The sequence below is a fragment of the Gorilla gorilla genome, chromosome 13, assembly GCF_029281585.2.
Source record: "Gorilla gorilla gorilla isolate KB3781 chromosome 13, NHGRI_mGorGor1-v2.1_pri, whole genome shotgun sequence".
NCBI classification, from domain to species: Eukaryota; Metazoa; Chordata; class Mammalia; order Primates; family Hominidae; genus Gorilla; species Gorilla gorilla.
Window position 1 is genome coordinate 51,306,303 of NC_073237.2, and position 26,153 is coordinate 51,332,455.

Here is a 26,153-nt window from a genome sequence, read left to right on the forward strand (position 1 = left end):
GTAGGTAAGTTATAGCCTTGGCCTTCAAGGAGTGTACATCCTAGTATAAGAAGACACTCACGGAAATAAGCATACCACTTATGTGAAGAGTACTTGTAGTCTGCCTAGGGAATAGTGAGGGTAGGAAAAGAGTTATCAGTTCTGCCTCTGAAAAGAAATTGAGGATAAAACTTTATATGGAAGGTTACATATGAAGTGTATGTTGGAAGATTTGGGGGGCAAAAATGTTGCAAGCGGAGGGCATGGAGTGAGGAATGGCATGGAGACTTTGGCCAATGCAGGAAGCTAAATTATAGAGCATCGCTGAGCAATGAGGGGCAGGGAATGGGAGCTGGTGGGGAAAGGGTCAATGTTAAAGGGGACAGGGTCAGATCATGGGATACGCTGATAGGCCAACATGTGCCAGCTTTGTCTTTGAGGCAGTGTGGAGCTCAAAGAATGAGAAATGTATAGTTAAAAATTTCTCTGGCAGTACTGTAGAGAAAAATCAGAGGTAGCAGGGGAGAGAAGTTAGAGGAAGTAAGATAATTATTGGAATAATTCAGGAAACAGTTAACAAGGACCTGAACTAAAGCTGGAAGAGGGAATGGTTACATCACATGTTTAAGACCCAAATTGATAATACTTCATCCCCAACTAAATGTACTCACTGAGGAAAAATGAGTGGTTGAAGATGTGTTTATCCAACAAATACTTTCTGAGTACTCTGCCTTATACCAGATATTGCTCTTTGGACTGGGGAATAAAACAGATAGGATATACAAGGTTTTCAGATATCTGACTTAGTGACATGAGGGATGGCTGTCTTTTACTGAATAGAAAATACAGAAAGATATTTGCAAAAATATGGTACATTCTATTTGGGGCAGGTTAAGAACGAAGTGCCTGTTGGATAGCCTGGTAAAAATGTACATTGGGACATTTGGTCTCCAGTTTAGAGATGATTTCCTGTATATGCAGATTTGGCATTTCTTAGCCATGGAGGCTGAGGTGCTTGCTACAGAGAGCATTTAGAGAGAAAGAGGGCCAAGGGCAGAATCATGTGGTAGCAACAATAAGGAGGAAGGCTAACAAAAAGATCAGAGACTGAAGAACCAGGAGGGCATGTGGCAGAGCAGCGGAGAAGAGTGTCCTTCAAGGGTACACTCCACAGCTCTACATGCTGCCATGTAGCAAGAATCCAGTGAGAAGATGAGTAGAAAGAGTCCCTTGGGTTTGGTAACTAGGAGACTGTTAGTGGCTTTTGAGAAAGCAAATGATGGACAAGAAGTCAAGGAGAGAGAGAGGCAGTGGCTAGAGGGTGACAGAGAATTGGGAGAGTGGTTTTGTTTTGATTTAGGAAAGCTTTGGATACATGTGTATGATGAATAAAAGGAGTTAGTAGAGAATGAAAAGCTTAAAATTAGAGGAACTTTGGTGATTATCAGTGGGGGTACCTGTAGGAAGAGAAACATTCTTTCCTAAATGAATATATAAACATAGAGCTTATGTATACATAAGATAGATGTACAAATCATTGTCTCATTCCGGCTGCTCCTAACGTTCCACTAAGCCACGTGGTTATTTAAGATAATTAGGTTATAAGGTAATATATTTTGTTTTCATAGTAGTTGTACTAAATATGTCTCTTAAGGAAATGGAGTATTTTAATAACGTTCATTAAAGTTTTCAATTCACTTGATAAATAACACAGTAAAGAATAATGAATGGTGTTTCTGCTGATGCTCTGTCACTGAGTTTCACCATTTGTTAGCTGGGCTACCATCGGTTTTCATTATACAGTAAACCCAGGCAGTCTTCAAGCCACTTGGTCTATCTGTGCTCTCAACTGATTGCTGTCCAGTTACACCTCGTAAGTATTTTGAAGAGAATGTAATGTTCATAAATTCCATAGAATGTTAAAATAGCAAAAATGTATTATAATAAATAAATGTATTAAAATAGCAATAGTGTATTAAAATAAATAAATGTAGTAAAATAATTTTATATAATGTATAAAATAATTTTGAATAAGTGGCCCTTATATTTAAACAAATCAAATTTCCTAACACTCAGTTGCCCTTTTTGTCATTTCTTTCCCTCTGTCAGACAGAGCCAACTGTTACTACTTCTGATGCAGCTGTGGACCTCAGTTCATTTAAAAATGTGCAACATCTGGAGCTTCCCAAGGTAAATCTGCTTTGAATTGGAATGAAATGATGTGAGTTCCTTTACCTCAGTGTTCTAATTCACTGTGTTCTCAAAAGTGTGGTCTCCAGATTAACAGCATCAGCATCATCGGAGGTTTTGTTAGAACTGCAAATACTTGGGCCCACTCAAACTTATCTGCTTAATGAGAAACTCTAGGGTTGGGCCCAGAAGTTTGTGTTTTATTAGACCCGCCTGATGCACATTTAAGTTTGAAAATGACTGTGCTAACTGATACTTTATCAGGGGTCCAGCTTGCCCTTTTATAATTATTCCAAGTTATGAAATTTAGTTATCTGTCCATTGATTCCTTTCCTAAGGTCCTGCTACAGAGGAAATAAAAATAAAGAAATAGAAGTTATAGTCTTGTCCTTTAAAAATAAGAAAGCTCATATATTTAGAAGTGAACTTTTGGCTCCGATGATTGCCTTAAAAAGGCAATCTTACCATACATATAAGAGAAGTCTTTATCATGGACTATTTTTGTTGTGGTTAAAAAGAAAAGAAGTTATTAAAGTCTTTTCACCTTTCTATCAAGAAGTCCATACACTTCAGTTTGAGAATCCCTCATTCTATTGCCATTTAAGAGAGATGACATCTTCCTCTTTCCCTTTCTGATTTCTGCTCTTAGTTTCTTTTCCTCCTAAATCCTGAAGTAAGAGTTTATAATATTTAATGATGCAGTCATTTCCCTATAATTTGTTAATTATGAAACATTTAAATGTATGTTGAATACGTTATAATGAATGATTTTTTTAAAAAATCTGTTTATGGTGATCTTTAGAAAAGTCCAAAATTAGATAATTTTTAAATATCCTTTCATGGTATTGATTTTAATGTATCATCTAAGGCTTAGTATATTCTAGGATATAATGACTGCCCAGGAAATGTCTGTGGAATGAACATGTTAGATGGATAAAGGGCAACATACTGTAGTGATTGGGAGCAGACTTAAAGCCAGACCACCTGTGTCAGAGTCCTAGATTTGCCACTCACTATCTATGAGACTGTGACTTTGAGCATGTTTCTTAACCTGTACATAGTTTCACCTTTTGAAAATGGACTTAATAATTGTCCAACTTACCTCATAGACTTGTAGTGAGAATTAAGTATATATTGTGAAAATTAAATATACATATGTTCAGTTTCCAGCACCTGGCACACATATACAAATAGTGTTTGCTATTATTGTTGTTTTAATAATTAGGAATGAATAAGCTGGTATAGAGTTGCCTGATGGCTACCTGTCACTGATTTTCTCTGATGTTTTCTGTTTCCACATCTATTTCCACATTAGGCTACCTGATTAAGGTGCTCGATAGATGTTCATAGCATCTTAATCCCCTACTCAGAACCTCCCAAGGACGTTCATTTCCAAACAGATACATTCAAGTTCTTTGGCTGGGCATTTAGCAATGAGGGTGGACAGAAGCCTGTGCTGTCTGTCAGAAGCCCCTCTCACATCCTGAGTGATTGCCTATAAATCACTTAATCCCATTGGTCCTCACTTTCTTCTTCTGTAAATGGTGCTGCCTATATTAAGGGTTATTGTTGGGATTGGATGAGCTAATGAGCAAGGTTCCTTCATTCTTCAATATAAAAGCTGGTTTCTGCCTTTCGCCTCCTTTTTTATTTATTCAGCAGATGTCTATTATGTGTACTTCCCTTTCTAAATTAGATGCTATTGAGGAATGCAAGACCTTGGAGAACCTCAATGTATTGCCCACTGAAAGCTTCCATTTATATGTAGATTTCAAACAAATCTAAAGCTCAGGTAGCTAGAATGTATTTATTGATGAAAGCCAAAGCAAGTAAGGGGAACATACAAGAATCTTTTAAAAGTAGCTAGACAGAAGAGGCAATTAACCATGATTTTAATGATTTTAAGTGTGGGCTTTGGAGTCACTTAACTTCTCTGGGCAATAGGCAAGCCATTTGTTCCATGGTGAGCAGGTATATGCAAAGCAACCTCCAAAGACTGAGGGAGCTGGGGTCCTGAAGAAAGAGGCTGACAAATCCAGTTTATCAGAAAGAATTACTTAATAGGGACTTAACGTACAGAAGCCATGCTGCTGGTGGCCACAAGACAGTGGATCCCAGCATCCACCCTCTAGAAAGTATTCTTTACATAGCAGGGATAAAGACATGTAGCTGGTCACGTCTCAGAATTTCTTGCTGAAACTTGTTATCAGTGGAGAGGTTAGGTAAACATCTTTATGAAGGATTATCTATGCTACGGGGCTAGCTACAGAACACCTTGGTATGCAGGAGTCAAACATTGGTCACCATGGCGGTTTCGCTTCAAGGTGGTGTCACTCCTGCCATACAACAGGCTGTTTTTCTACACCGTTTAACTTGTCTGGGTCTCACTTTCCTCATGAGATGAGGAAAATCCCTTTATATTAGAGATACTATTGGAAGGATTAAATGAAAGAATTTATACAAAGTGCTTACCACAGTGTGAGTTATTATTATTATTTTTGTTAATACTTCCAACCATGAATTTGTGAGTTCCCCATAGAATATATCCTTGAACACATCTCTTGAGGAAGCCATTGTTACAAATAATGTTGAGTGACATATTACACTAAGCCTGGCACTCCTAACCCCATTATTACATAGCTCTGGGAGTAAAAATTAAGCAAAGAAGGGAGAAAGAAACAGCTTTTAACACTCATGAATCAGCTGAAATCTTTTGTCATTTTTACTATCCTATATATTTTTAAATTATAGTTATTTGACAAAGTAATTTAATGGTAATGTAACATTTGTTCATTATGTTATTTACTTCTTAGCAACCCTGTGAGCTTGCTATTATTTTCTCCACTTTGAACTGTTCCCATAACTCCAAATAGTAGAGCTGGAATTGAACTCTGGTCTTCTGCCTCCAAGTCCCATTTCCCATCCATTACCTGTTTCAACTTGCTACTGGGCCCCATCTGCCTTTCTAAAGTGCCTGTATGTTCCTTCTAGGAATCCTGTACTTCAGTCAAACTGATTTGAATCAAGAGCTCATGGAGAAGGTTTTGAGAATTTATCCCTCTTTGCCTTGGTTTATATCACTTGGTCTTTCTGATTTCTTTTAACTTATATAAATCCTACATACACTAAAGATCCAACTTAAATCTCACCTCTGTTTATTTTGAAATATTACTTCAATATTCTGGCTTATGTAGTGCTTACTATTAATGTCTTCATTTTATTTGTCACTTAACCATGTTTGACCCTAGAGCTTGTCTCCTGTGATGAACTTTGATGTGGGTATCTTTTCTGTACATCTAAAACATACACATGCTGAGAGAAGAAATTCTCACTTTTTTTTCCATTACTTAGTGTCATCGACATAGTTCAGACTGATTAAGTATCTGCGAAGGAAGAGTGAATGAACGGTTATGTGCCGTACATGCATAAGGGGAGAAATGTTGAGATCAGGAGAGTCAGGAAGAGAATGATTTTTGCATTGTCTAAAAGTGGGAGCTCTAATAACAACTCATTTCTAGTTCTGTTTTGACTCCTTAGAAACTCCTGAGAAGTGAATTATCTTTTTTTAATCTTTTATATTTTTTAAAAATGGGAAAATAGAATATAAGCAGAAAGCTCTCATACATAGAATCTAAACCCACAGTAGCTGACTGAAATGCAAATTCAATTGATCAGAAAACATTTTTGATTAATTTTTGGCACAGTTTGCCCTAGGAAAGGACCCATACATCAAAGCAGGTAGTAGCCTTCTGTGATTGTCAAAGCTGTGTTTCATATCCATACAAGTTTATGTGGTGAAAGCCTTGAAATATGATGAAGAGTTTTTCTTCTTTTGAATTTTAGAGAAGCTTCTACCTTCAAAATAATTCTCCAAATAATATTAATTTGTTTAGCTGAATTCCACTTTTAATTCTTGTTTACTCTTTTCTAGCTGTTTAATTATACAACTCGTTGTTCAAAAATATATTTCCTTGGAGCCAGGTGCAGTGGCACATACCTGTAGTCCCAGCTATTTGGGAGGCTGAGGTGGGAATTCAAGACCAGCCTGGGAAACATAGCAAGACCCCATCTCTAAAAAACGTTTAAAATAATATTTTAAAACAGAAAAAAAACCCACAAAAATATATTTCCTTAATTTGTTTTCTATTCCCTGTATGGTAGTGTTTTAATAACTAGCCCCAAACAAAATATCTCAGATCTCTTCTTGCTAAGGACTATATGCACTCTGGTAAAAGTAAGTTGGAAAGTTGAGCAGTTAGATAAAAAATTGCACATTCATATGCTGTTATCCTTTCTTATGTGTCATCCTGTTTTTCTTTTCATTTATTTTTTTTTTATAATTATTTATTTATTTTTGAGACTGAGTCTCACTCTGTTGCCCAGGCTGGAATGCAGTGGTGTGATCTCGGCTCACTGCATCCTCCACCTCCCGGGTTCAAGCGATTCTCCTGCATCAGCCTCCCGAGTAGCTGGGATTACAGGTGTGCACCACCATGCCCGGCTAACTTTTGTACTTTAATTAGAGATGGGGTTTCGCCATGTTGGCCAGGCTGGTCTTGAACTCCTGACCTCAGGTGATCCACCTGCCTCAGCCTCCCAAAGTGCTGGGATTACAGGTCTGAGCCACCACACCCAGCCTCATCCTGCTTTTCTGATATCAATAAGTTGTTTGTTGATGTGTATATACTTGTTTTTGTAGTATTCTAGTTGAGTTTGGGCATATTATACATGCAGATTTGTAGCTTATTGTTTCTTTTAGGACTCCTCTTATTGCAAATAACAGAAAAAAATGAACTAATTCCATCAGGTTTCATCAAGGAAGAAGATTTATGGACTCAGGTCAGCAACCTTCAAGGGTAGTTGGTCCTGTGACTGAACAGTGTCATCGAGAGCCCGTTTTTTTCCCTGTCTGTGTGACACTGTGCCATCCAGTGTCAGCTTTATCCCAAGGCTTGTCTTTCTCATGGTTTTAGAATGGCTGCCAACCATAGTTTGGCCATGTGCTACTTCTTTTACATGTATCTTGGGAGAAGGGAGAGGATGGCTGTTCAAACCTTCTGAGCAAAAGTTCCAAGATTCATCCTAATTGAATCAATTCAGATCATGTGTCTACTTTTGAGCCAGGGACTGTGACCACAGGACTGTAATTGTAGAATTGACTTCAGTTGTTCAAACCCCATTCTTGGAGCTCCTTAACTTTTGCTGTGTAACAAATTACCACCAAACTTCACAACTTAAACAGCAGGCATTTATGGTCTCACAGTTTCTATGGGTTAGGAATTTCAGAGCATTTTAGCTGGGGGGTCTGCTGAGAATCTCTTGTGCAGTTGCTGACACATTGCCAGCTACAGCTACAGTCATCTCAAGATTTGACTGGACTGGACATTGCTTCCAAGATGATTTACCCAAATGGCTGTTGGCAACAGGCCTTATTTCTTCTAAATGGGGCTGCTTGAATTTTCTTAGGACAATGGCAGCTGGCATCTTGCAGAGCAAGTTATCCAAGAGAGACAGCAAGGAGGAAGTCCCTTTGCCTTTTTTGACCTAGCTGTGAAGTTATACACCATTACTTCTGCTGTATTCTCTTTGTTAGAATCAAGTCACTAAGTCTAGCCCATGCTTTTAGGTTCCTTCTTGAAGGAAGAAGTATCAAAGAATTTCTGCTCATATTTTTAATCTACAGCCTGAAACATAGTGAGGGAAGAAGGTGGAAAAGTGAATATGGAGGTGGAGGAGAGAGAGGAGTGGGTGGGAAGGCTAGATGTTCTAATAAAAATCAATTTTTATAGAGGGGTAAGATGGGAAGCAGTATTAGGTAAACAATCAGCAAATACCCACTGTACCAATAAAGTACTTTCGTGACTGTTATGTGACAAGTATTATTATTCCATTTTGTGGATAAGAAAATCTAGATTTTGTAGGTAAGGAAATTGAGAATTAGAGATGTTAAGTGGCATATCCAAATTTCTGTAGTTAGGTAGAAGGTAAAGTCAGTTCTGCTCACTCTAAAGGTGCAGCTTACTCTGGCAGATAGACATGACTGATTGCCTGGAAAGAGAGAGGTGGTAGAGAGATGGTCAGTGACAGTTTCAAACTCATCAGGCATTAATAATCTACCTCAGAAGAGCCACATGTTGATAATCTTTAAAATGATGTTGAAACCTACCTTGATGTCACAGCCATGACCATAAACATCTCTGATGGCACATTTAACTTGTGTGTATATTTCAGAGAAATCATGTCAAGATTCTCTTTTCTTTTCTTTGCTTTTTGTAACTTTTCTCTGGAGAAAAAATTAGAAGGTGGCTAGCTCTGGCAATGAAAATGTTAAAAACTCTGTTTTAATTTTATTAAAGTAAACATTAAAGAAAGCTAAAAGCCAATATTTCTGAACATTTGGTTTTGATAAAGGGAAATGTGGAAAATGTAGCGAAGTAGGTGTAGCTCCCCAGCCTTGGCAGGTTCTCAGAGCTTGTCTTGGGACTGAGAGGCATTTTCAGTCTGCAGCAGATTGAAATGCTGTAGTCTGGAGAAACAGCGCTGAGTGTTCACCCCCCAAAAGGACAGAGTCTGCATCAGTAATGGCAGACTGCCTGCTAAAGGAAGAAGAGGGGCAGAAAAGAATGAAGGGGCTAGACCCTGTTGTTATTTCCAAGCAACAGGCCAGAGAAGAAGCGGGATTCTTTGGTTGGTTTTGAATGACTTATTCAGTCATTAGACAAAATTTGTAAATGCTGAATGTTTTGGTTGAATTATTAAATGTATTTTTGCTGTCTAGATATTTTGCTAAAGTTACTAAAGATGTCAGACATATGGGAAGAGTGAAAACACTTGAATGTTTGATGGAGGAAAATTTATTCCCATTAGGAAAATTTGAAAGTTTGTTTAAGAAAAGACAAGATTTCTAAGATCTTAGATTTAAGGTCTAAGGTCTTAGATTTCTGGACTTCAGAAGAGTTTTAGTTGCTTTTCTTACCCTTGGTATCCATTTGGATAAAATTAATCTGTTTCAAGTCTTCTGAGCATTTTTGTTTTTACTTTTCTAGGATCAGGGGGGTTTGGGTATTGCTATCAGCGAAGAAGATACACTCAGTGGAGTCATCATAAAGAGCTTAACAGAGCATGGGGTAGCAGCCACGGTGAGGTTTACCTTTCTTGCTGTCATTAAGTAGTTGGGGAGGGAATTACTTTTGGAATATCACTCAAATTCTTCTACGTTTCCATTTAGGATGGACGACTCAAAGTCGGAGATCAGATACTGGCTGTAGATGATGAAATTGTTGTTGGTTACCCTATTGAAAAGGTAATTTTCCAAAATAAAGTAAATGGTAATGTAGGCCCATCCTTGGGCATGATTAAAGTGTTTGTGTCTGCGATCATAGAGAATTAGGGTTACGTAGCTGTATTAGACATGTTCTTAAGGAAAAGAAGAGATTGTTCAGAAGTTCTTCAATTTCTATTTCTTATTTTCCAGTTGGTGTTAAGGTATTTTTCGTTGCCACACAAATTATTCAATATTCACCGGGCAGTTTTGATAAATATTTCCGTTTTTTCCTTAGGAAAACTTTAAACTCCTTAACAGTGACTGTTAGTGCCAAAATATTTTTTAATGAATGTTTGCTGTTATAAATATCCATTGTGTATACTACTTTGTAAACAGATTGTAAGACTCAACCATTAAATATGTAACTTTTATTAGGGTTAAACATATCTTGTACTTGAGTTCCCTCTCCTCAAAAGAGATCTTAATACTTATTTGGTATCTCATTTGAGGCCTTTTATTTATAAGTGCCAGAAAAAAGCTTTGTTTCCTTGAAATATGGTATGCTTTTTCTTTCTTATAGTGAGAGAGAACCATATAACTTATCATTTCTTCATTGTACAGTAAGAAGCTTAAAGTTACTTTTTAAAAATTCAGTTTTTAGTAAGTATTTAGGCCAGATCCTTTAACCCATAAATCTGTGTTTTAACTTTTCGTTTACCTTGACTTTTTTGTTGTATACTTTTCTTATTCTGCTTCTAACATATATGTTTCTATTTTATTAAAACGGTTTGTGTAAGCTGCTTCTATAGAATCAGGAAGTAGGTAAAATAACCCATATATCTTCTAAGGTTGTAGGCATTCAGAAAAACGGATGAGATTAGAGATGTAAAAAGTTGAAAGTCTTATATAAGAAAAAAATGTGGTCAGAGCTAGACTTAGAGTAGAAATTAACCATGGCCCTAATCTACATCAAGCATTTGGAAAAGCTAGAGAGAAACTAGAGCCATTTCTTTCTTTACCCAAGTCCTGACAAAGAAATAATTTGCATCTGTCCCTCCCCTTAACCATAGAGAGAATTAGATTCCATTGATAATGGTGACTCATTGGTATGTCTACTAATTCAGCTTTGAATTTTGTTTCTCTTCCACACATACACCCTGCCAGTTTATTAGCCTTCTGAAGACAGCAAAGACGACAGTAAAACTTACCATCCATGCTGAGAATCCAGATTCCCAGGCTGTTCCTTCAGCAGCTGGTGCAGCCAGTGGAGAAAAAAAGAACAGCTCCCAGTCTCTGATGGTCCCACAGTCTGGCTCCCCAGAACCGGAGTCCATCCGAAGTAAGGCCTCTGGGCTCATGAGAGTCCTGCACATATGGAACGCCTGAACTCAGCAGAGGGTTTCTGCTTGGGAGCCAGCTGCCTGCCTGTGGCTCACTGTTTGGAAGGTTGTAGTCAGGGAGCCCTATGGTGAGGGCAGGGTATAAAGAGAGGACTTCTGGAAAAAGAGTACTGGACTGTTAGGCAGGCAATCTATGTGCTGTACATTAAGCAGCTGTGGCATCTTAGGAAACCTACCCACTCAAAGCCTCAGCTTCTTCATCTCTAAAACAAGGGAATAGTATTCTTTGCTCTCCAAAAATATATTGCTAAGGGCACCTTGATTCCAGGCCTCTAACTAATGAATTAGAAATATCATTTCGTAGATTCTTTTTTTAAGCTGGGAAAGTAATTTAACTTCTCTAAGCCTCAGCTTTCTTATCTGTAGAATGGATATGCAATTATCCTATTTCATAGGTGGGATCAGTACTGCCTGCCACTATAAGAAACTCTTTAGTCATTGCCATGATCTACGGATCTGAGTTCTATGCTTTAGGTGTAATAGTGGGTACTGTCATAATGGAAATGGATTTAGGTTACGTGAACCATAGGGTGACACTTTAATGTGTCATTACACTTCCAGTCTAGTATATGGAGGTACATTATTCCTTTGAGTTACTTTTTGAGAAAGAATACACTGGTGTGTAATAAAACAGTTTCAAGCTCTGCAGCATCAAAACAAAACAAAAAAAATAAGGCATTGGCTTTTTCTGTAATGGGGGGGGTGGAGGGGAGAAATTTCTTTTGGCCTCCAAACTGTTCTTTTAACAGTTTTTTAAGGAAACACTAGTTTAAAACATTTGTAATGTAGTTGGATGAAAAAGTCTTAAAGTAATACATCTCCGAAAATAATCCTTTATTTAGAAAGACTGGATAATTCACTGAAGTGTTAAAAGATTTTATGGAAATTTTCTCATTTTTCAATTTTATGTTGATCCCTAAATAGTGTTGTCTATAAAAATATGAAATGCTAGATGAAAACTTAACATAAAAGAAAATATCTTACACCTGTTCTTACCATTTAAGGAGCAAGAAAATAGTCTGTTTCTGATTTCCTAAAAAGAGAACATCTTGTCTAAAGCATACGCTACTATACCAAGTGTCCTAGCTTTCCCAAAACATGCTATTTGCTGTATGCTCTTTGTTGTATCATAAAACATATGATATGAAGACTCTGATAAAATAATGTGTGAAATTATATTCCCCTTTTCTCATAATCTGTTCTTATCTATTCATTTCTGAACATATATGCACCAGGATTTGACATCTGAATGTATAAAACATCAAGTGAGACCCAAGGAGAAAACTGCAAATGGTGCATTTTTGCTCAGAATTCATTACATAAGAAGAGATGCTCTAGGATAAGAAGAAAACAAAAATGTAAAAAGCCCCGAAAAGCAGGCATCAGAACCAAAATTATTGATATGTTTTGTGGTCTTCCCTGAATGTGCTTCTAGGTCTTTGCCACATATCTCAGTTATGAGTTCTATAAATCTTTTAATTCATAAGAAACGTGTTTGCCTCCATTGAAATGGAGTGAAACTTGAGGTTCAATTTAATTCTGTTCTCTCTTCTTCATATCCTATCCTTTATATCTCTAGCAATTTAAAACATGTAGGATAGCGTAGAAAATAATTAAATAGGTAATTTTTGGCCCACTACCCTAAATTAACAATGGTGATTTAATCACATTTGTTTTATTTTTAAATATAAGATAATTAAAAGATTGAGGTAAATACAAAGTCTCTTTTCCCACAATCGTGGGACCATTTCTCTGCCCCATCCCTCAGAGTCAATCTGTGTGATGAATTTGATGGATATGCCTTGTAACCAATTTTTATTTGTATTTCATTTTTAACTTATTTTTAGATACAAGCAGATCATCAACACCAGCAATTTTTGCTTCTGATCCTGCAACCTGCCCCATTATCCCTGGCTGCGAAACAACCATCGAGATTTCCAAAGGGCGAACAGGGCTGGGCCTGAGCATCGTTGGGGGTTCAGACACGCTGCTGGTGAGCACCACCCAGAGGTGCTTCTGTACAGGCCGTCCTTCAGCCAGCCCTCAGAGACGATTATGGGGAGATTTCTATCAGTTCTAGTAAAGGAAATGTGAAGGCTGAAAAAACCTGTATTTGTTATTTTAATTTATAGGGCAAATATTCAATTGGATACGGAGGAGGTTTCCTTTGAGTAAGCCAATAAATATTGACTCAGCAAGATTCTGCTACACTGGTGATTTTGATCTTGAAATTTCAAAGTGTTTCTATCAGTTCACCAGTCCTTGCTACATTTTAATTTCCTTTTTGCTGATATCCAGGTTGGGTTAAACCCATTTTAAGAGGAGTTTGAGCCAGGTGCAGTGGCTCATGCCTGTAATCCCAGCACTTTAGGAGGCTGAGGCAGGTGGATCACTTGAGGCCAGGAGTTTGAGATCAGCCTGTTCAACATGGCAAAACCCTATCTCTACTAAAAATACAAAAACTAGCTGGGCGTGGTAGCGTCTGTAATCCCAGCTACTTGGGAGGTTGAGGCAGGAGAATCTCTTGAACGTGGGAGGCAGAGGTTGCAGTGAGCTGAGATTGCACCACTGCATTCCAGCCTGGGTGACAGAGTGAGACTACGTCTCAAAAAAAAAAAAAAAAAAGAGTTTGAAAAATTGATACTTTGTAGACAAAGTCTTCTAGATGTCAAAAATACCTTAAAAGTGATTTCATTTATGGATAAGAAAGTTATCTCTCATCTATGTATGCATGTTTTGTTTTATAGTTTTTTTCTTTAATCTTCTCTATCATTAGGAAAAAAGTATAAGCTCCTTTGAGCCTTTTAGCAAAAATTGTTGTTACACTTTCCCTTGAATTATATGGAGCTTGTACCTGTAGAGCCAGAGTTTATAACCCTTATTGCTGTCTATCAAAGTATAATGTGTTTGGACTCCATTTCTGCTCACCATTCCTAGGAGAATGGGATAAGTATGGGTATGTTTTGTTTGGGCCCTTAGGGTGCCATTATTATCCATGAAGTTTATGAAGAAGGAGCAGCATGTAAAGATGGAAGACTCTGGGCTGGAGATCAGATCTTAGAGGTATAGAATGCCTGTTTTTGACCTTCAAAATTAACAGAGAAAAGGCTCCTGGGGGGAGTGTTTCTTTCTTTGCTTCTTTCTCTCTCTCCCCTTCCCCACCTAACTCTCCTTTACTTCTCGTGTTCCTTACAGTCAGTGTCCCATTTCTGTACAGGTGAATGGAATTGACTTGAGAAAGGCCACACATGATGAAGCAATCAATGTCCTGAGACAGACGCCACAGAGAGTGCGCCTGACACTCTACAGAGATGAGGCCCCATACAAAGAGGAGGAAGTGTGTGACACCCTCACTATTGAGCTGCAGAAGAAGCCGGGAAAAGGCCTAGGATTAAGTATTGTTGGTAAAAGGTGTGACTGAGGAGGACAAACCCAATGCTCCCTTGGAAATGATGGGACTTAAATCATTTTAAAGAGTAATAGCAGTAGGTGAATCTTTTATCAGTGGCTAGTGTTCAGTAGGTAGCTGTTGTTAGCCCCCTCACTAAGGAACCATAAAAAGACATTGGTTTTGGACTTTTAAAATCAGAATATTGGAAGGTTTTGAAGGCACTTAACAAAAAGTCATTTGGTATATTTTTGAGCAACTGCTATGTGCTAGGAAATACGTTAAGTTTTCAGAAACAAAGTTAAATAAGACATGGTTCCTGAACTCCAAAAACTCATCGTCTGGTGAACGTCGAATTAAATATATTCTTGCAACAAAGGAATCTATTGATGAGTGACAAAGATGCTTTGTGGGGGACCCATGGTAGCAAAGGAGAAAGGGACCAGGTGACCCTATTTAATTAAAGTGAATTAGGGAAAATTTCCAAGAAAAAAGGTGTCTGAGCTGAGGCTAAAAGTGATAAGTGAGTATTGGTTTATTAAAGGAGAGTGGAAGATATTGTAGGGAGAAGGATCAGAGCGAATAAGAGTGTGCCATCAACAGGACCTAAAGCAGGGGGCCCGGGTGGTAATGGAATAGTGAATGCGCAAAAATTCACAACCTAATTCATTTGTATATAAGTACAAGTACATTTTTTTTTTTTTTTTTTTTTTTTTTTTTTGAGACGGAGTCTCGCTCTGTCACCCAGGCTGGAGTGCAGTGGCGCGATCTCGGCTCACTGCAAGCTCCGCCTCCCGGGTTCACGCCATTCTCCTGCCTCAGCCTCCCGCGTAGCTGGGACTACAGGCGCCCGCCACCACGCCCGGCTAATTTTCTGTATTTTTTAGTAGAGACGGGGTTTCACTGTGTTAGCCAGGATGGTCTCGATCTCCTGACCTCGTGATCCGCCCGCCTCGGCCTCCCAAAGTGCTGGGATTACAGGCGTGAGCCACCGTGCCCGGCCCGTATATAAGTACATTTTAAAAGTATTTACATGTAAGTAATATTAACAAATTCATTTATAAGTGATATTAACAAATAATCCAGCAAGTTTCATAAATCTTTCTTCCTTTTAGTATTATAAGCCCATCTGGATCTGATCTCAGAATCTACCAGATAGCTAAACTTGTAAAGTCAGCATTCAGTAAAAAGTGCCCCTGCAGTCTGCAGTGTCTCTAAGTTTATTTTGTCATTTCTTGGGCCTCAGATAGCCACCATTTCAAAGCAGCTTATTTTTTCCAGTGAGTCAGAAATCTGTGCAATGGTGATCTTTATTTCAGAATATCCTTCTTTGGAAATAGGCATTCTTCAGAATTGCCAAACCAGCAGCATAGACACCTGGTTCTGCAGCGACTTTTCCGTATGGAAATAAAAAGACATTTACACCATTTTGTTTCTCAGAGACAGCTAAAGGCTAATTATTTTTAAACACAGAAAGAATTTAGCCTATTATTTGAGTCTCAGTGGGAATATGTCTAAAAAATAGACTTTTTTTGGAATACAGTATCAGTAGTCTAGTTCTCATGAAATATGACATGGGTAACATGGCTACTATAGGATGTGGGGTCACCAGGTCATCATAAAAACCACCATTAATGAACCCTAAACTCTGTGCCTTGGGAAGACCATACAAAGACCATGTAATCCAATACCCTGTTTCTAAAGATGGGAAAGCGGAGGATCAAATGGTGAAATGATTTGATGTCATGACCTTGGCAAGAACAAGTGATACAGTTCAGCTTTTACTATATATATTTCTATTTATGGTTATCTTCGTATCTTTAGAAGTTTTGAGTTTTTTTTTTTTATAGTTTTGTGAAAGAAAGGATGGGAATAAGATTTGTGTTTATTTTGCATAAACCTATCTCGTGTGGAAGATGTGTAATGATTTCAAATAAAAGACATCACAGCAATGGCACTTAGATTTTGAGTTAATAAATGGTGTTTAGTTTGAGATACACATCTGTTATGATTTTCAATAATATTAATGATGGTGATAGCAACATTTATGTAACCACAAGTTAATATTATTCAAAGCTCCATTCTGATTTGGAAAGAACAGCAGATTTTGCATCCAAGGACTGACTCTTAAGTCTTACTTTTGCCACTTAGTAGCCGAGTGACCCATAAAATGAGAATGGTAATACATGCTTCTACTCACTGTATATAAATGATGAAGAATAAATATGCTTATTGGAGATCATTTTAATCTATGAAGCACTGTAAGACATAAGCTGTTATTTATCAAAAAATGTAATTCTAATGTTGCCCCAGTGTTGCTCCAAATAACAAAACTTTTAAAGTCATAAAAACAAGTAAAAATTTTGGGTAAAAACGTAACTTTTTATTAAATAAGCATTGCATTACAGTTGAGCAAAAGATAATGTTGAAATTCAAAATTGTGTGTAGAAACGATACTGGAGTATTTGTGTCAGACATTGTCAAAGGAGGAATTGCAGATGCCGATGGAAGACTGATGCAGGGAGACCAGATATTAATGGTGAATGGGGAAGATGTTCGTAATGCCACCCAAGAAGCGGTTGCCGCTTTGCTAAAGGTAAAAAACGCAAAAAATAATTCTGTGTAATAGCGTAGAAGAAAAAAGATAATTTTAACATTGGGCTATCATAGTCAAATTAGTAATGACTTCTCTTTATTTAAAGTGTTACCTCAAGGCTGGGTGCAATGGCTCACGCCTATAATCCCAGCATTTTAGGAGGCCATGGCAGGTGGATCACTTGAGACTAGGGGTTCGAGACCAGCCTTGGCAACATGGCAAAATCCCGTCTCTACAAAAAAATATAAAAATTAGTTGGGCATGGTTGTGCGTGCCTATAGTCCCAGCTACTCAGAAGGCTGAGGCAGGAGGATCGCATGAGTCTGGGAGGCGGAGGTTGCAGTGAGCTGTGATCACACCACTGAATTCCAGCTTAGGTGACAGAAACCCTGTCTCAAAAAAATAAATAAAAAGTCATCTCAAATCTTTTAAAATGGAAAGATTTTATCATTTATGTTCCATAGAAGGGAAAGTTTGGTCGAAATACTATTCTGACTCAAAACTGTTGAACTATTTGAAGTTGACATTTAAAATCAGAAGCAGATCTGTCATCCTTATGCAACGAAGGTAATTTAATGCAGATTCACTCGGCAGTACCTTCACTGGGGATTATCGTAATTATAAGGCCTCCATCCCTAGATATCATTCTAAACTGAAGTACATTTTACATCATAAAATTGGTTTCCTCCAAAGAAAACTCACCATGAAGGATCATTTTCTGATTGGAAAGGCAGAACCAGTTTCATTTTAAAAATGAATTAATTGTAAAGCACAGAAAAGTCATTTGACAATATAATTCCTGGGACTCTAGGCATATTCTCTGTCAGGGAATATTCCAGTTTCTAGAGGGGATTTGCATTCCTGTAAATAGGCAATGCTTATCTCCTTGTTTTGTTTTTTTAACCTAGTGTGTTTTATGACCTGAAGAAATATAATTCAACATTGACTAGAAAACTGTCATCATCAGTACCCATGTCAAGGGTAGCAATTAACATAAGCCTGCATGACAGTGCTCAGCAGCAGTAGAGCTGTTGGAGGTCTGATACGCTAAGGGGAGCCTCTGAGTGGCTGGGCTTCCTGGAGGGATTTTCAAGTAGGTGCTTGTTATTCACCTCTCAGATTTACATAAGATCTGGCATATGAATGTGTTTATAAATTTGGTTATTAAAGCAAAGTTAACATTTATCACTTCTCATTAGGGTTCTCAATCTTTAAAACATAATGTAATTAGAATTCTTTAAGGAGGAATACATTCTTTTTGGAGACACATTAAAAACCATTGTTATCTCTGTAGGAATTATATATCCTAAAGACAGAAAAAATGGAAGCATCCATAAAACAATGTAAATAATTTTTAAACCAGTCATTTAAAAAGCTAGTCTGGCCAGGCGTGGTGGCTCATGCCTGTAATCCCAACACTTTGGGAGGCTGAGGCGGGTGGATCATCTGACGTCGGGAGTTTGAGACCAGCTTGACCAACCTGGAGAAACCCCGTCTCTACTAAAAATACAAAATTAGCCAGGTGTGGTGGCGCATGCTTGTAATCCCAGCTACTCAGGAGGCTGAGGCAGGAGAATCGCCTGAACCCGGGAGGCAGAGGTTGCAGTAAGCCGAGATCGCATCATTGCAGTCCAACCTGGGCAATAAGAGTGAAACTCCATCTCAAAAAAAAAAAAAAAAAATAGCTAATCTGAAAGTATATAATGAACACCATAAATATTTGTATAACTTACATGTTTGTTGTTGGGGCTGCTTATTTTTGTTTTATTAGTAATTTTTCATTTAAAACTCTTATGTAAATAATCCTCTATACACAACTTCATGCACATAAAGTTCTTCATGTACATAGAGTTCATTGAAGTGTTATTTGTAATAGTGGGAAAATTGGAAGCAATGTGGTTGACAAAAACTATATAAACTTTGGTATAAATAGCAAGGATGCATGGCAAACATGTGTTTGTTTGAAAGGATGTTCATGACAACTTTTTTTTTTTTGAGACGGAGTCCTGCTCTGTTGCCCAGGCTGGAGTGCAGTGGTGTGATCTCGGCTCACTGCAAGCTCCGCCTCCCGGGTTCACGCCATTCTCCTGCCTCAGCCTCCTGAGTAGCTGGGACTACAGGTGCCCGCCACCACGCCCAGCTAATTTTTTGTATTTTTGGTAGAGACAGGGTTTCACCGTGTTACTCAGGATGGTCTCAATCTCCTGACTTCGTGATCCACCCATCGCGGCCTCCCAAAGTGTCATGACAACTATTTTAACATGATAAAATATATACAGTAGTCGCTCCTAATCTGCAGTTTCTCTTCCTGTAGTTTCAGTTGCCCAGAGTATAGTAAAATAAGGTATTTTTGGAAGGAGAGAGACATCACATTCAGATAACTTTTATTACAGCACATTGTTATAATTGTTCTATTTTATTATCCTCTTATGTCTAATTTATAAATTAAACCTTATTTTATGTTTACAAATTAAACCTTATATATAGGAAAAAACATAGTATATATAGAGTTCAGCACTATCCATAGTGTCAGGCATCCACTGGCGGGGGGTCTTAGAACATATTCCCCCCTATAATAAAGGGGGACTACTGTAATTAGTGGGGAATATAAGACAGAGGATTGTATTTACCGCATAGATGCAACTATGTAAAATACAATCTTATAAGTTTTTTAAACAATAATTATGAGGTAATTGTTGGACTTATGGGTCCTTTTCTTCCCCCATCTTTTTTCATTTTATTTCCAAAATTTTCTTTTTACTGGGCGTAAATCGCTTTTGTATTGGAAAAATTAACAATTTTTTAAATAATCAAAACCCTTGATATTTGAAAGAGAAGTGTTACAGGTAGGTGAAAGGGTCGCAACATTACACAGTGAATAATGTATGGACTTGTTAACCTTACAGTTATGTAAACTGAAAATATAAATAGTTTCAAGAAGAGTTTGGTAAGAAACCCCAAACCAAACAAATAAAAAAACCAACTTATGGATATTACAAGTCAAGTTTTGACCTTTCAAAGTATGATTCATGATCAACATCTTCAGAATAACACATCCCTTTGTACTCTCATCACTGAATAATAATATCAGTGCCCAATATTTATATTAATCTTACTCCATTCTAGACACTGTCATAAGCATTGTTCATGGTTTATTTATCTCAACAACCTATAATGGTGTACATTTTTAAAATTCAGAGTAAAAGATTTATTAAGGTTAAACATCCAGTACAGTCACACAGCTAATAAATCACATAATCTGGATTTAATCCAGTGACTCCAAAACAGGATCTCAAACACCTTCTTGTGCTACTTCCATATTAGACTGTGCAGCATTTCTTGCATGCCTATGGTTTATTTGTAAAGGGGTGCAAGAAAGATTGTCTTCAATTCATGTTTTGTGTTGATAGCAGTATTTATCTAAATTTTATATCATAAGTCTATTCAGGCACAGTGTAGTGATAGAGAATTTACCCAATTATCTAAGTACCTCTTCCACTGAGGGCAAAACAAGTTGCTGAGGTGGTGGTAGTGGTGGTTTTATTGTGTTCGCTTTTTTTTTTTTTTTTTGAGGTGGAGTCTCAAGTCTCGCTCTGTCACCCAGGTGGAGTGCAGTGGCATGATCTTGGCTCACTGCAAGCTCCGCCTCCCAGGTTCACGCCATTCTTCTGCCTCAGCCTCCTGAGTAGCTGGGACTACAGGCACCTGCCACCACGCCCAGCTATTTTTTTGTATTTTTAGTAGAGACAGGGTTTCACCATGTTAGCCAGGATGGTCTTGATCTCCTGACCTCGTGATCCGCCCGCCTCGGCCTCCCAAAGTGCTGGGATTATAGTCGCTTTGTTTTTTAAACCCTCAGTTATTCAGCTTGTTTGTCCTATCAAAATTAGTGTGTTTCATGAGATAATTGCTCAATTCTCCATTTCTTTTTGGTAGAAGTAGTCTCCATAGAAATCATGAGGTGATAAGGTAGACACTTGGTGTTGCTGCTGCTTATTATTTTTATTAGTTTGAATGTTTTTTAAAAAGCCATTTTCCACAAGGGATTGGAGGTATCCTTGCTTATAGAAATTCCAAAAGGAAGATGCCTTTCAAAAAAGTCTTGAAGAGTAAAATGTATTCCTAAAGATGATTATAGCATTTTATTTAAACATTTCCATAAAACACCCCCCATGCCCACCCCCAGTGTTCCCTAGGCACAGTAACCTTGGAAGTTGGAAGAATCAAAGCTGGTCCATTCCATTCAGAGAGGAGGCCATCTCAAAGCAGCCAGGTGGGTAGCTGTGGAGTTCATCAGGGCAATGCAATCGGCATGCCAAGAGGACACATAGATGGCCCTGACTGTGGGTCTGTGTACAAGGTCTGGTCCCCTGGCAGCGTGGGATAGTGACTGAGGTGCAGAGTTTGAGACAGAGAAGAACAAGGAATCAGAATAGCCAGGTAAACAAGGTGTGGCTGTTGAGTAGTTTGTAAGTCATTCTAAGGAAATTGATTTCAAGCATTCTTTTTTGACATGATTCTTTTTCCGTAATCTCAAAAGGTAACTACCTAATTGTAAAGCCTACCAAGATAGCAAATTTTTTATTATTTTTATTTTATTTTATTTATTTATTTGTTTATTTATTTATTTGTTTATTTTGAGACAGAGTCTCCCTCTGTCACCCAGGCTGGAGTGCAGTGGCACAATCTCAGCTCACTGCAACCTTCGCCTCCCGGGCGAAGTAGATTCTTCTGTCTCTACTTCCCGAGTAGCCGGGACTACAGGCATGCACCACCATGCCTGGCTAATTTTTGTATTTTTATTAGAGATGGGGTTTCGCCATGTCAGCCAGGCTGGTCTCAAACGCCTGACCTCGTGATCCACCCGCCTCAGCCTCCCAAAGTGTTGGGATTACAGGCATGAGCCACCGTACCTGGCCCCAAGATAACATATTTTAAAAATATTTTATAGCAACATCAATCAATATTCAACTGAAAAGTCCCATATAAGTGAAATATAGATACTCAGCACCATGTATAAAAATATGATGTTAAATATTTCAAGACTCTTGACAAGACCTCTTGACCTTCTCCTCAGTGGTGTCTACTGATGATGGAAACCCATTTTCATCAGTCTGTCCTTAAAGACCCCATACTAACTTTCTAAATTACTACCATGAGTTTCCTATTAGCTGGCCCTAATTCTACAGTTTTTGTTTAAGTCCTAATCTTCCTACAACATCAGTTTAAATTTAAAGAAGATTAGTTTGAATGAGATTATGACTATCCACTAAAATTTTAGGTAGATTGGAATCAATTTCATCTACCCTTTTAGCTTCAATTTATTTATGTCACTAGACACATTCTCTGTTTAAAAGAAAAAAAATCAGTAGGAACTGTGTTTAAATTGCTCATCAAATTATCAAATGCCACTGTTGCTTAACAGGTATCTGTCTCTAGATTAAATTCTGAAATAAGTGGTATTTAGGGAGTATGTTACTTGCAAAACCTTCTGAAATAATTGTTGTATATTTGTAGGTGAGTGAAGGCAGCATGTCATCTTTCACTTTTACACTCTCTGGATCCAGTACATCTGAGTCACTGGAAATTAGCTCAAAGAAGAATGCATGTAAGATTGGTTCAGTATTTTAAACATGGTTTGAATTTTGGCTGTCAACACTGATTTTTTTGTCTTGTTTACCTCTGAGCTTTCTTTTCCCCCAAATCATCCCATATCCTAATATAGGTACAAAAACATGTGTTAGCAAAAAGTCTGAACAACATGAAGTTGTGCCTATGGCAGCTTTTCCCATTTGATGTTTACCCTACAAGATACACTAAACATTATAATCAGGATTCTGTAATTTTTTTTTCTTACTAAGCAGATTGGTGTTTTTGATTTTATTCCTTTTCTGTGTTTAATGTAACACCAGTAAATCAGAAGATGCCATTAAGTGAAGCCTTCTTTTTCCATGAAGATTGCAAAAATTTGAGAAAATTAATGTGATCCTCCTGTGTTTTAATTACGTGAAATCATGCTGCAGAGGGATTTTTGGCTTGGTGCATTGGTTGAGAGTTGTTCAAATTGAAGAACCTAACCATATGGCAATCTCTGTTTGCAATATGACTAATATTCTAGAAATTTAGGCACTTAAATTTGTGAATTTTTTTAATGCATCCATGACTTTATTCCTCTCAGCTGTGCACATGTGCCTTTCTATGCAAAACACATTCTGCCCTTGACTCATTCAAAGTGGATTACATAGTTATATAATCAACACTTAAAATGAGAAGGAAGAATGGGATGGTATGCACGTTTTTCCAACTGGAAAAATAAATAGTTCTGTGTAAGACAGATCTAATCATGTGTACTAGCAGCTTTGAGCACCCCCTTAAAAAAAGAAACCTAGGTTATCATTTAGTCCCATCCAGCTTTAGATATTTTAATGAACATAAAAAGTGAATGAACATAAAATAACCCTATTTTATCTTTTTTGCCTTTACAGTGTCATCTGAAATACAGGGATTAAGAACAGTTGAAATAAAAAAGGTAACTTGGGGAGAGAAAACAATATAAACTCTGGTGTTTTAAGAGACATCTTCATATGGGTTTTCTTGTTAACTTTCTTACTGTTTTAAAGTATTCATCTCAAAAAAGTATGCATTCTTACATATTACATGTGAAGTAACATAATGTAGTCCTTAATGAATTTCCTGATCACAGCACCTCATTTGAAAAATCGTTGTTTGCATACTCTGTTTTGCTGAAAATAGCATAAAATTGACCCCACACAAAATAATACCATGCCTCTCACTTCTTATACTGATAAGTAAACCTTTCTCTTCAACAGATACTTATTAGTTCTGAAACAGATTCCCCTGACAGCCATGCACAAGAGACAAAAGTAAAAGCAGCTGTGATTTATTGAGCTTTTACTATTGTTCTGAGCACTCTTATAGACACTTCATGTCATCATCATGTCATTTAATATTCACTGCAGCCCTCTGTGAGAGGCACTGTTGTCTCCATTTTGTAAATGAAGATCTAATGATTTATTGAGTGGAGTGGACTTATTCCAAGTTCCAGCATTTGCAAGTATGACTTCGTGGCTTTGAACACAGGACTCTGATTCCAAAAGTGTGGTCTTTTCACTTCATGAGTTTACCTGCTTTTCATCAGTTCCACAACATGATTTTCATTTAGCATGTCTTGATTTATTTTACTTCCTGAACAGATGCTTATTTTCCTAAGCCACGCTAAGCACCTGTGTCAAGTAAAGTAATGCAGTTTTCTTGCACTTCTTCATTTTCCCCCTCACACTTAGAAAATCAGAGTTGACTATAGATATCATGCCAAAGAATAAACAAAAGGTCAATGAAAAATATCACTTTGACCAAAATTTTATATCTGTTCCATGGCAGGGCCCTACTGACTCACTGGGAATCAGCATCGCTGGAGGAGTAGGCAGCCCACTTGGTGATGTGCCTATATTTATTGCAATGATGCACCCAACTGGAGTTGCAGCACAGACCCAAAAACTCAGAGTGAGTCGTACTATCAACCCTAGAAGCCCTAGCAAAATGTGCAGAAGTGTTTTTATAAACCTTTGAACCTGGCTACCTGTTGCAAGGCAGTTTTAAATATCTATATTTACTTTTAAATCATCTAATCCAACCACAGCAAGGCTTGCTTGGAATAAAAGATAAAGAATATTAAAAGAAAGGAGAAAATGCAGATTTGCAGTTAAACAGGAAGATTTATAGTTGTTTCCTAATACATATTTTTATATGTTGAAATTCTGTGGAACAAGCTAAAAGAGAACAGAAAGTATTTTCAGAACACCAGTATGAAGTGAAATTTTTATCTTATATATTTGATTGGTTTAAACGCTGATTTAACTCTGTTAAATTGAAAAGTATTACTTATTTGCATTCACTGATAATTTTGCAGAAGTTTAATATAAATATGACTTACAATGTTATAAAACTATATGCAACTTGCCTCAAAGCTGAGGGATTGATTATCCAAATTGTGGAGCACTACAATGGAATTTATGCCAACTGCCCAGCTCTAAAATTACATGAATATTCCATTAACGCAACTCAGTCTCTCTAAAGCAAAATCTCTATGGTTTCATACCTCAAATAGGTCTCAGAACATAACCACATTTTAGTTTAAATAGTCTTTAGGCTGGGAATGGTTCAGCCTCATTTGATATCCAAATTTATGGCTGACACTTAAAACCTGATTGTATACATAGCACAGGGTCAGTAAACTTCTGGAAGGACAGATACTGAATATTTTAGGCTTTGTGGGACCTGTGAGTCTCTGTTGCAGCTACTCAACTCTGCGCTGTGAAAGCAGCCAAATAAGCATGGCTGTCTTCCAACCAAACTTTATTAACCAAAACAGGCAGTGGGCCAAATTTGGCCTCTGGGCCTTAGTTTGCCAACCTCTGACTTAGAGTCACATCTAATGATTATAATAGTAATGTCCAGAGAAATTTCAGTTTCCAAATGATAGTGAATTTTTTTTTCTTTTAATAGGAAGTAATGTCTCAACCAAGAGAAATGAAGAGCAGGGAAGAGTGACTTTCTCCTTCTCCCTCCCTCTCCCCTGACTATGGAACTCAACCATTATGCACTGCTTCTTTTTGTGGTTGCTGCTTTTTGGACTTCTTGGAATTAGTGGTTTCCTTGGTTATATTTCAGTGGCTGGTAGCAGTATATATGTCATGTGGAAGTTGGAGAAGGAAATGAATACTTAGGTCTCAAAGACCCACTCTCCATGGCTGCTTTAGCAGATGGCTGTTTCTTTCTCTCCCTTGCAGGTTGGGGATAGGATTGTCACTATCTGTGGCACATCCACTGAGGGCATGACTCACACCCAAGCAGTTAACCTACTGAAAAATGCATCTGGCTCCATTGAAATGCAGGTAAGATTTTTATCCCAAGCATAATTCAGAATATAGGTAGCCTGAAGACACATGAGCTTTGATGTTAAAGCAGTAAAAATGATTAAATCTTCTGCTATTATTTTATTTAATATTTCTCTTGAACATAAATGATTAAATTAAGAGTTCCAATAAAGTGCATATGAGACATATTTTGTAACGTTTTACTCTGATGCATTGATTGTTTTATACTTTAAGGGGAAAAAAATCCAGGCCTTAGCAGTACTTGATTATTTGCTGGAATTTTAAGTGGTGCTAGCAAGTGGCTTGTATTCTAAAGATCTTTAAAAAGTAATTACATATGAGACCACATTTTAAAAACATCAAAGAACTTTGTAGAATAGAATTAGAAGAATATATTTACTGTCAGGACAGTTAAGAGCCTCTGGACCTTGTGAAATTT

The 26,153-nt window shown here is 37.5% G+C and overlaps 1 protein-coding gene across 50 annotated transcripts in view; it reads left to right on the plus strand.

Moving 5' to 3' along the window:
- The window catches only part of MPDZ (multiple PDZ domain crumbs cell polarity complex component), a 174,189-nt gene that overhangs the window by 143,521 nt on the left and 4,515 nt on the right, over window positions 1-26,153 (plus strand). For 42 of the 50 annotated variants that reach the window (XM_031014566.3, XM_055351025.2, XM_063696388.1 and 39 more), the window contains 13 exons: window positions 2,089-2,169; window positions 9,216-9,308; window positions 9,398-9,472; window positions 10,598-10,772; window positions 12,681-12,826; window positions 13,813-13,896; window positions 14,051-14,244; window positions 16,670-16,817; window positions 21,004-21,090; window positions 22,335-22,425; window positions 23,303-23,346; window positions 24,219-24,341; window positions 25,628-25,732. In XM_031014566.3, the coding sequence (XP_030870426.1) occupies window positions 2,089-2,169; window positions 9,216-9,308; window positions 9,398-9,472; window positions 10,598-10,772; window positions 12,681-12,826; window positions 13,813-13,896; window positions 14,051-14,244; window positions 16,670-16,817; window positions 21,004-21,090; window positions 22,335-22,425; window positions 23,303-23,346; window positions 24,219-24,341; window positions 25,628-25,732 (1,446 nt within the window). Of the gene's footprint in view, window positions 1-1,753; window positions 1,853-2,088; window positions 2,170-9,215; window positions 9,309-9,397; window positions 9,473-10,597; window positions 10,773-12,680; window positions 12,827-13,812; window positions 13,897-14,050; window positions 14,245-16,669; window positions 16,818-21,003; window positions 21,091-22,334; window positions 22,426-23,302; window positions 23,347-24,218; window positions 24,342-25,627; window positions 25,733-26,153 lie in introns of all 50 variants that reach the window. The other 8 variants (XM_063696393.1, XM_055351023.2, XM_055351038.2 and 5 more) reach the window with 4 other exon arrangements.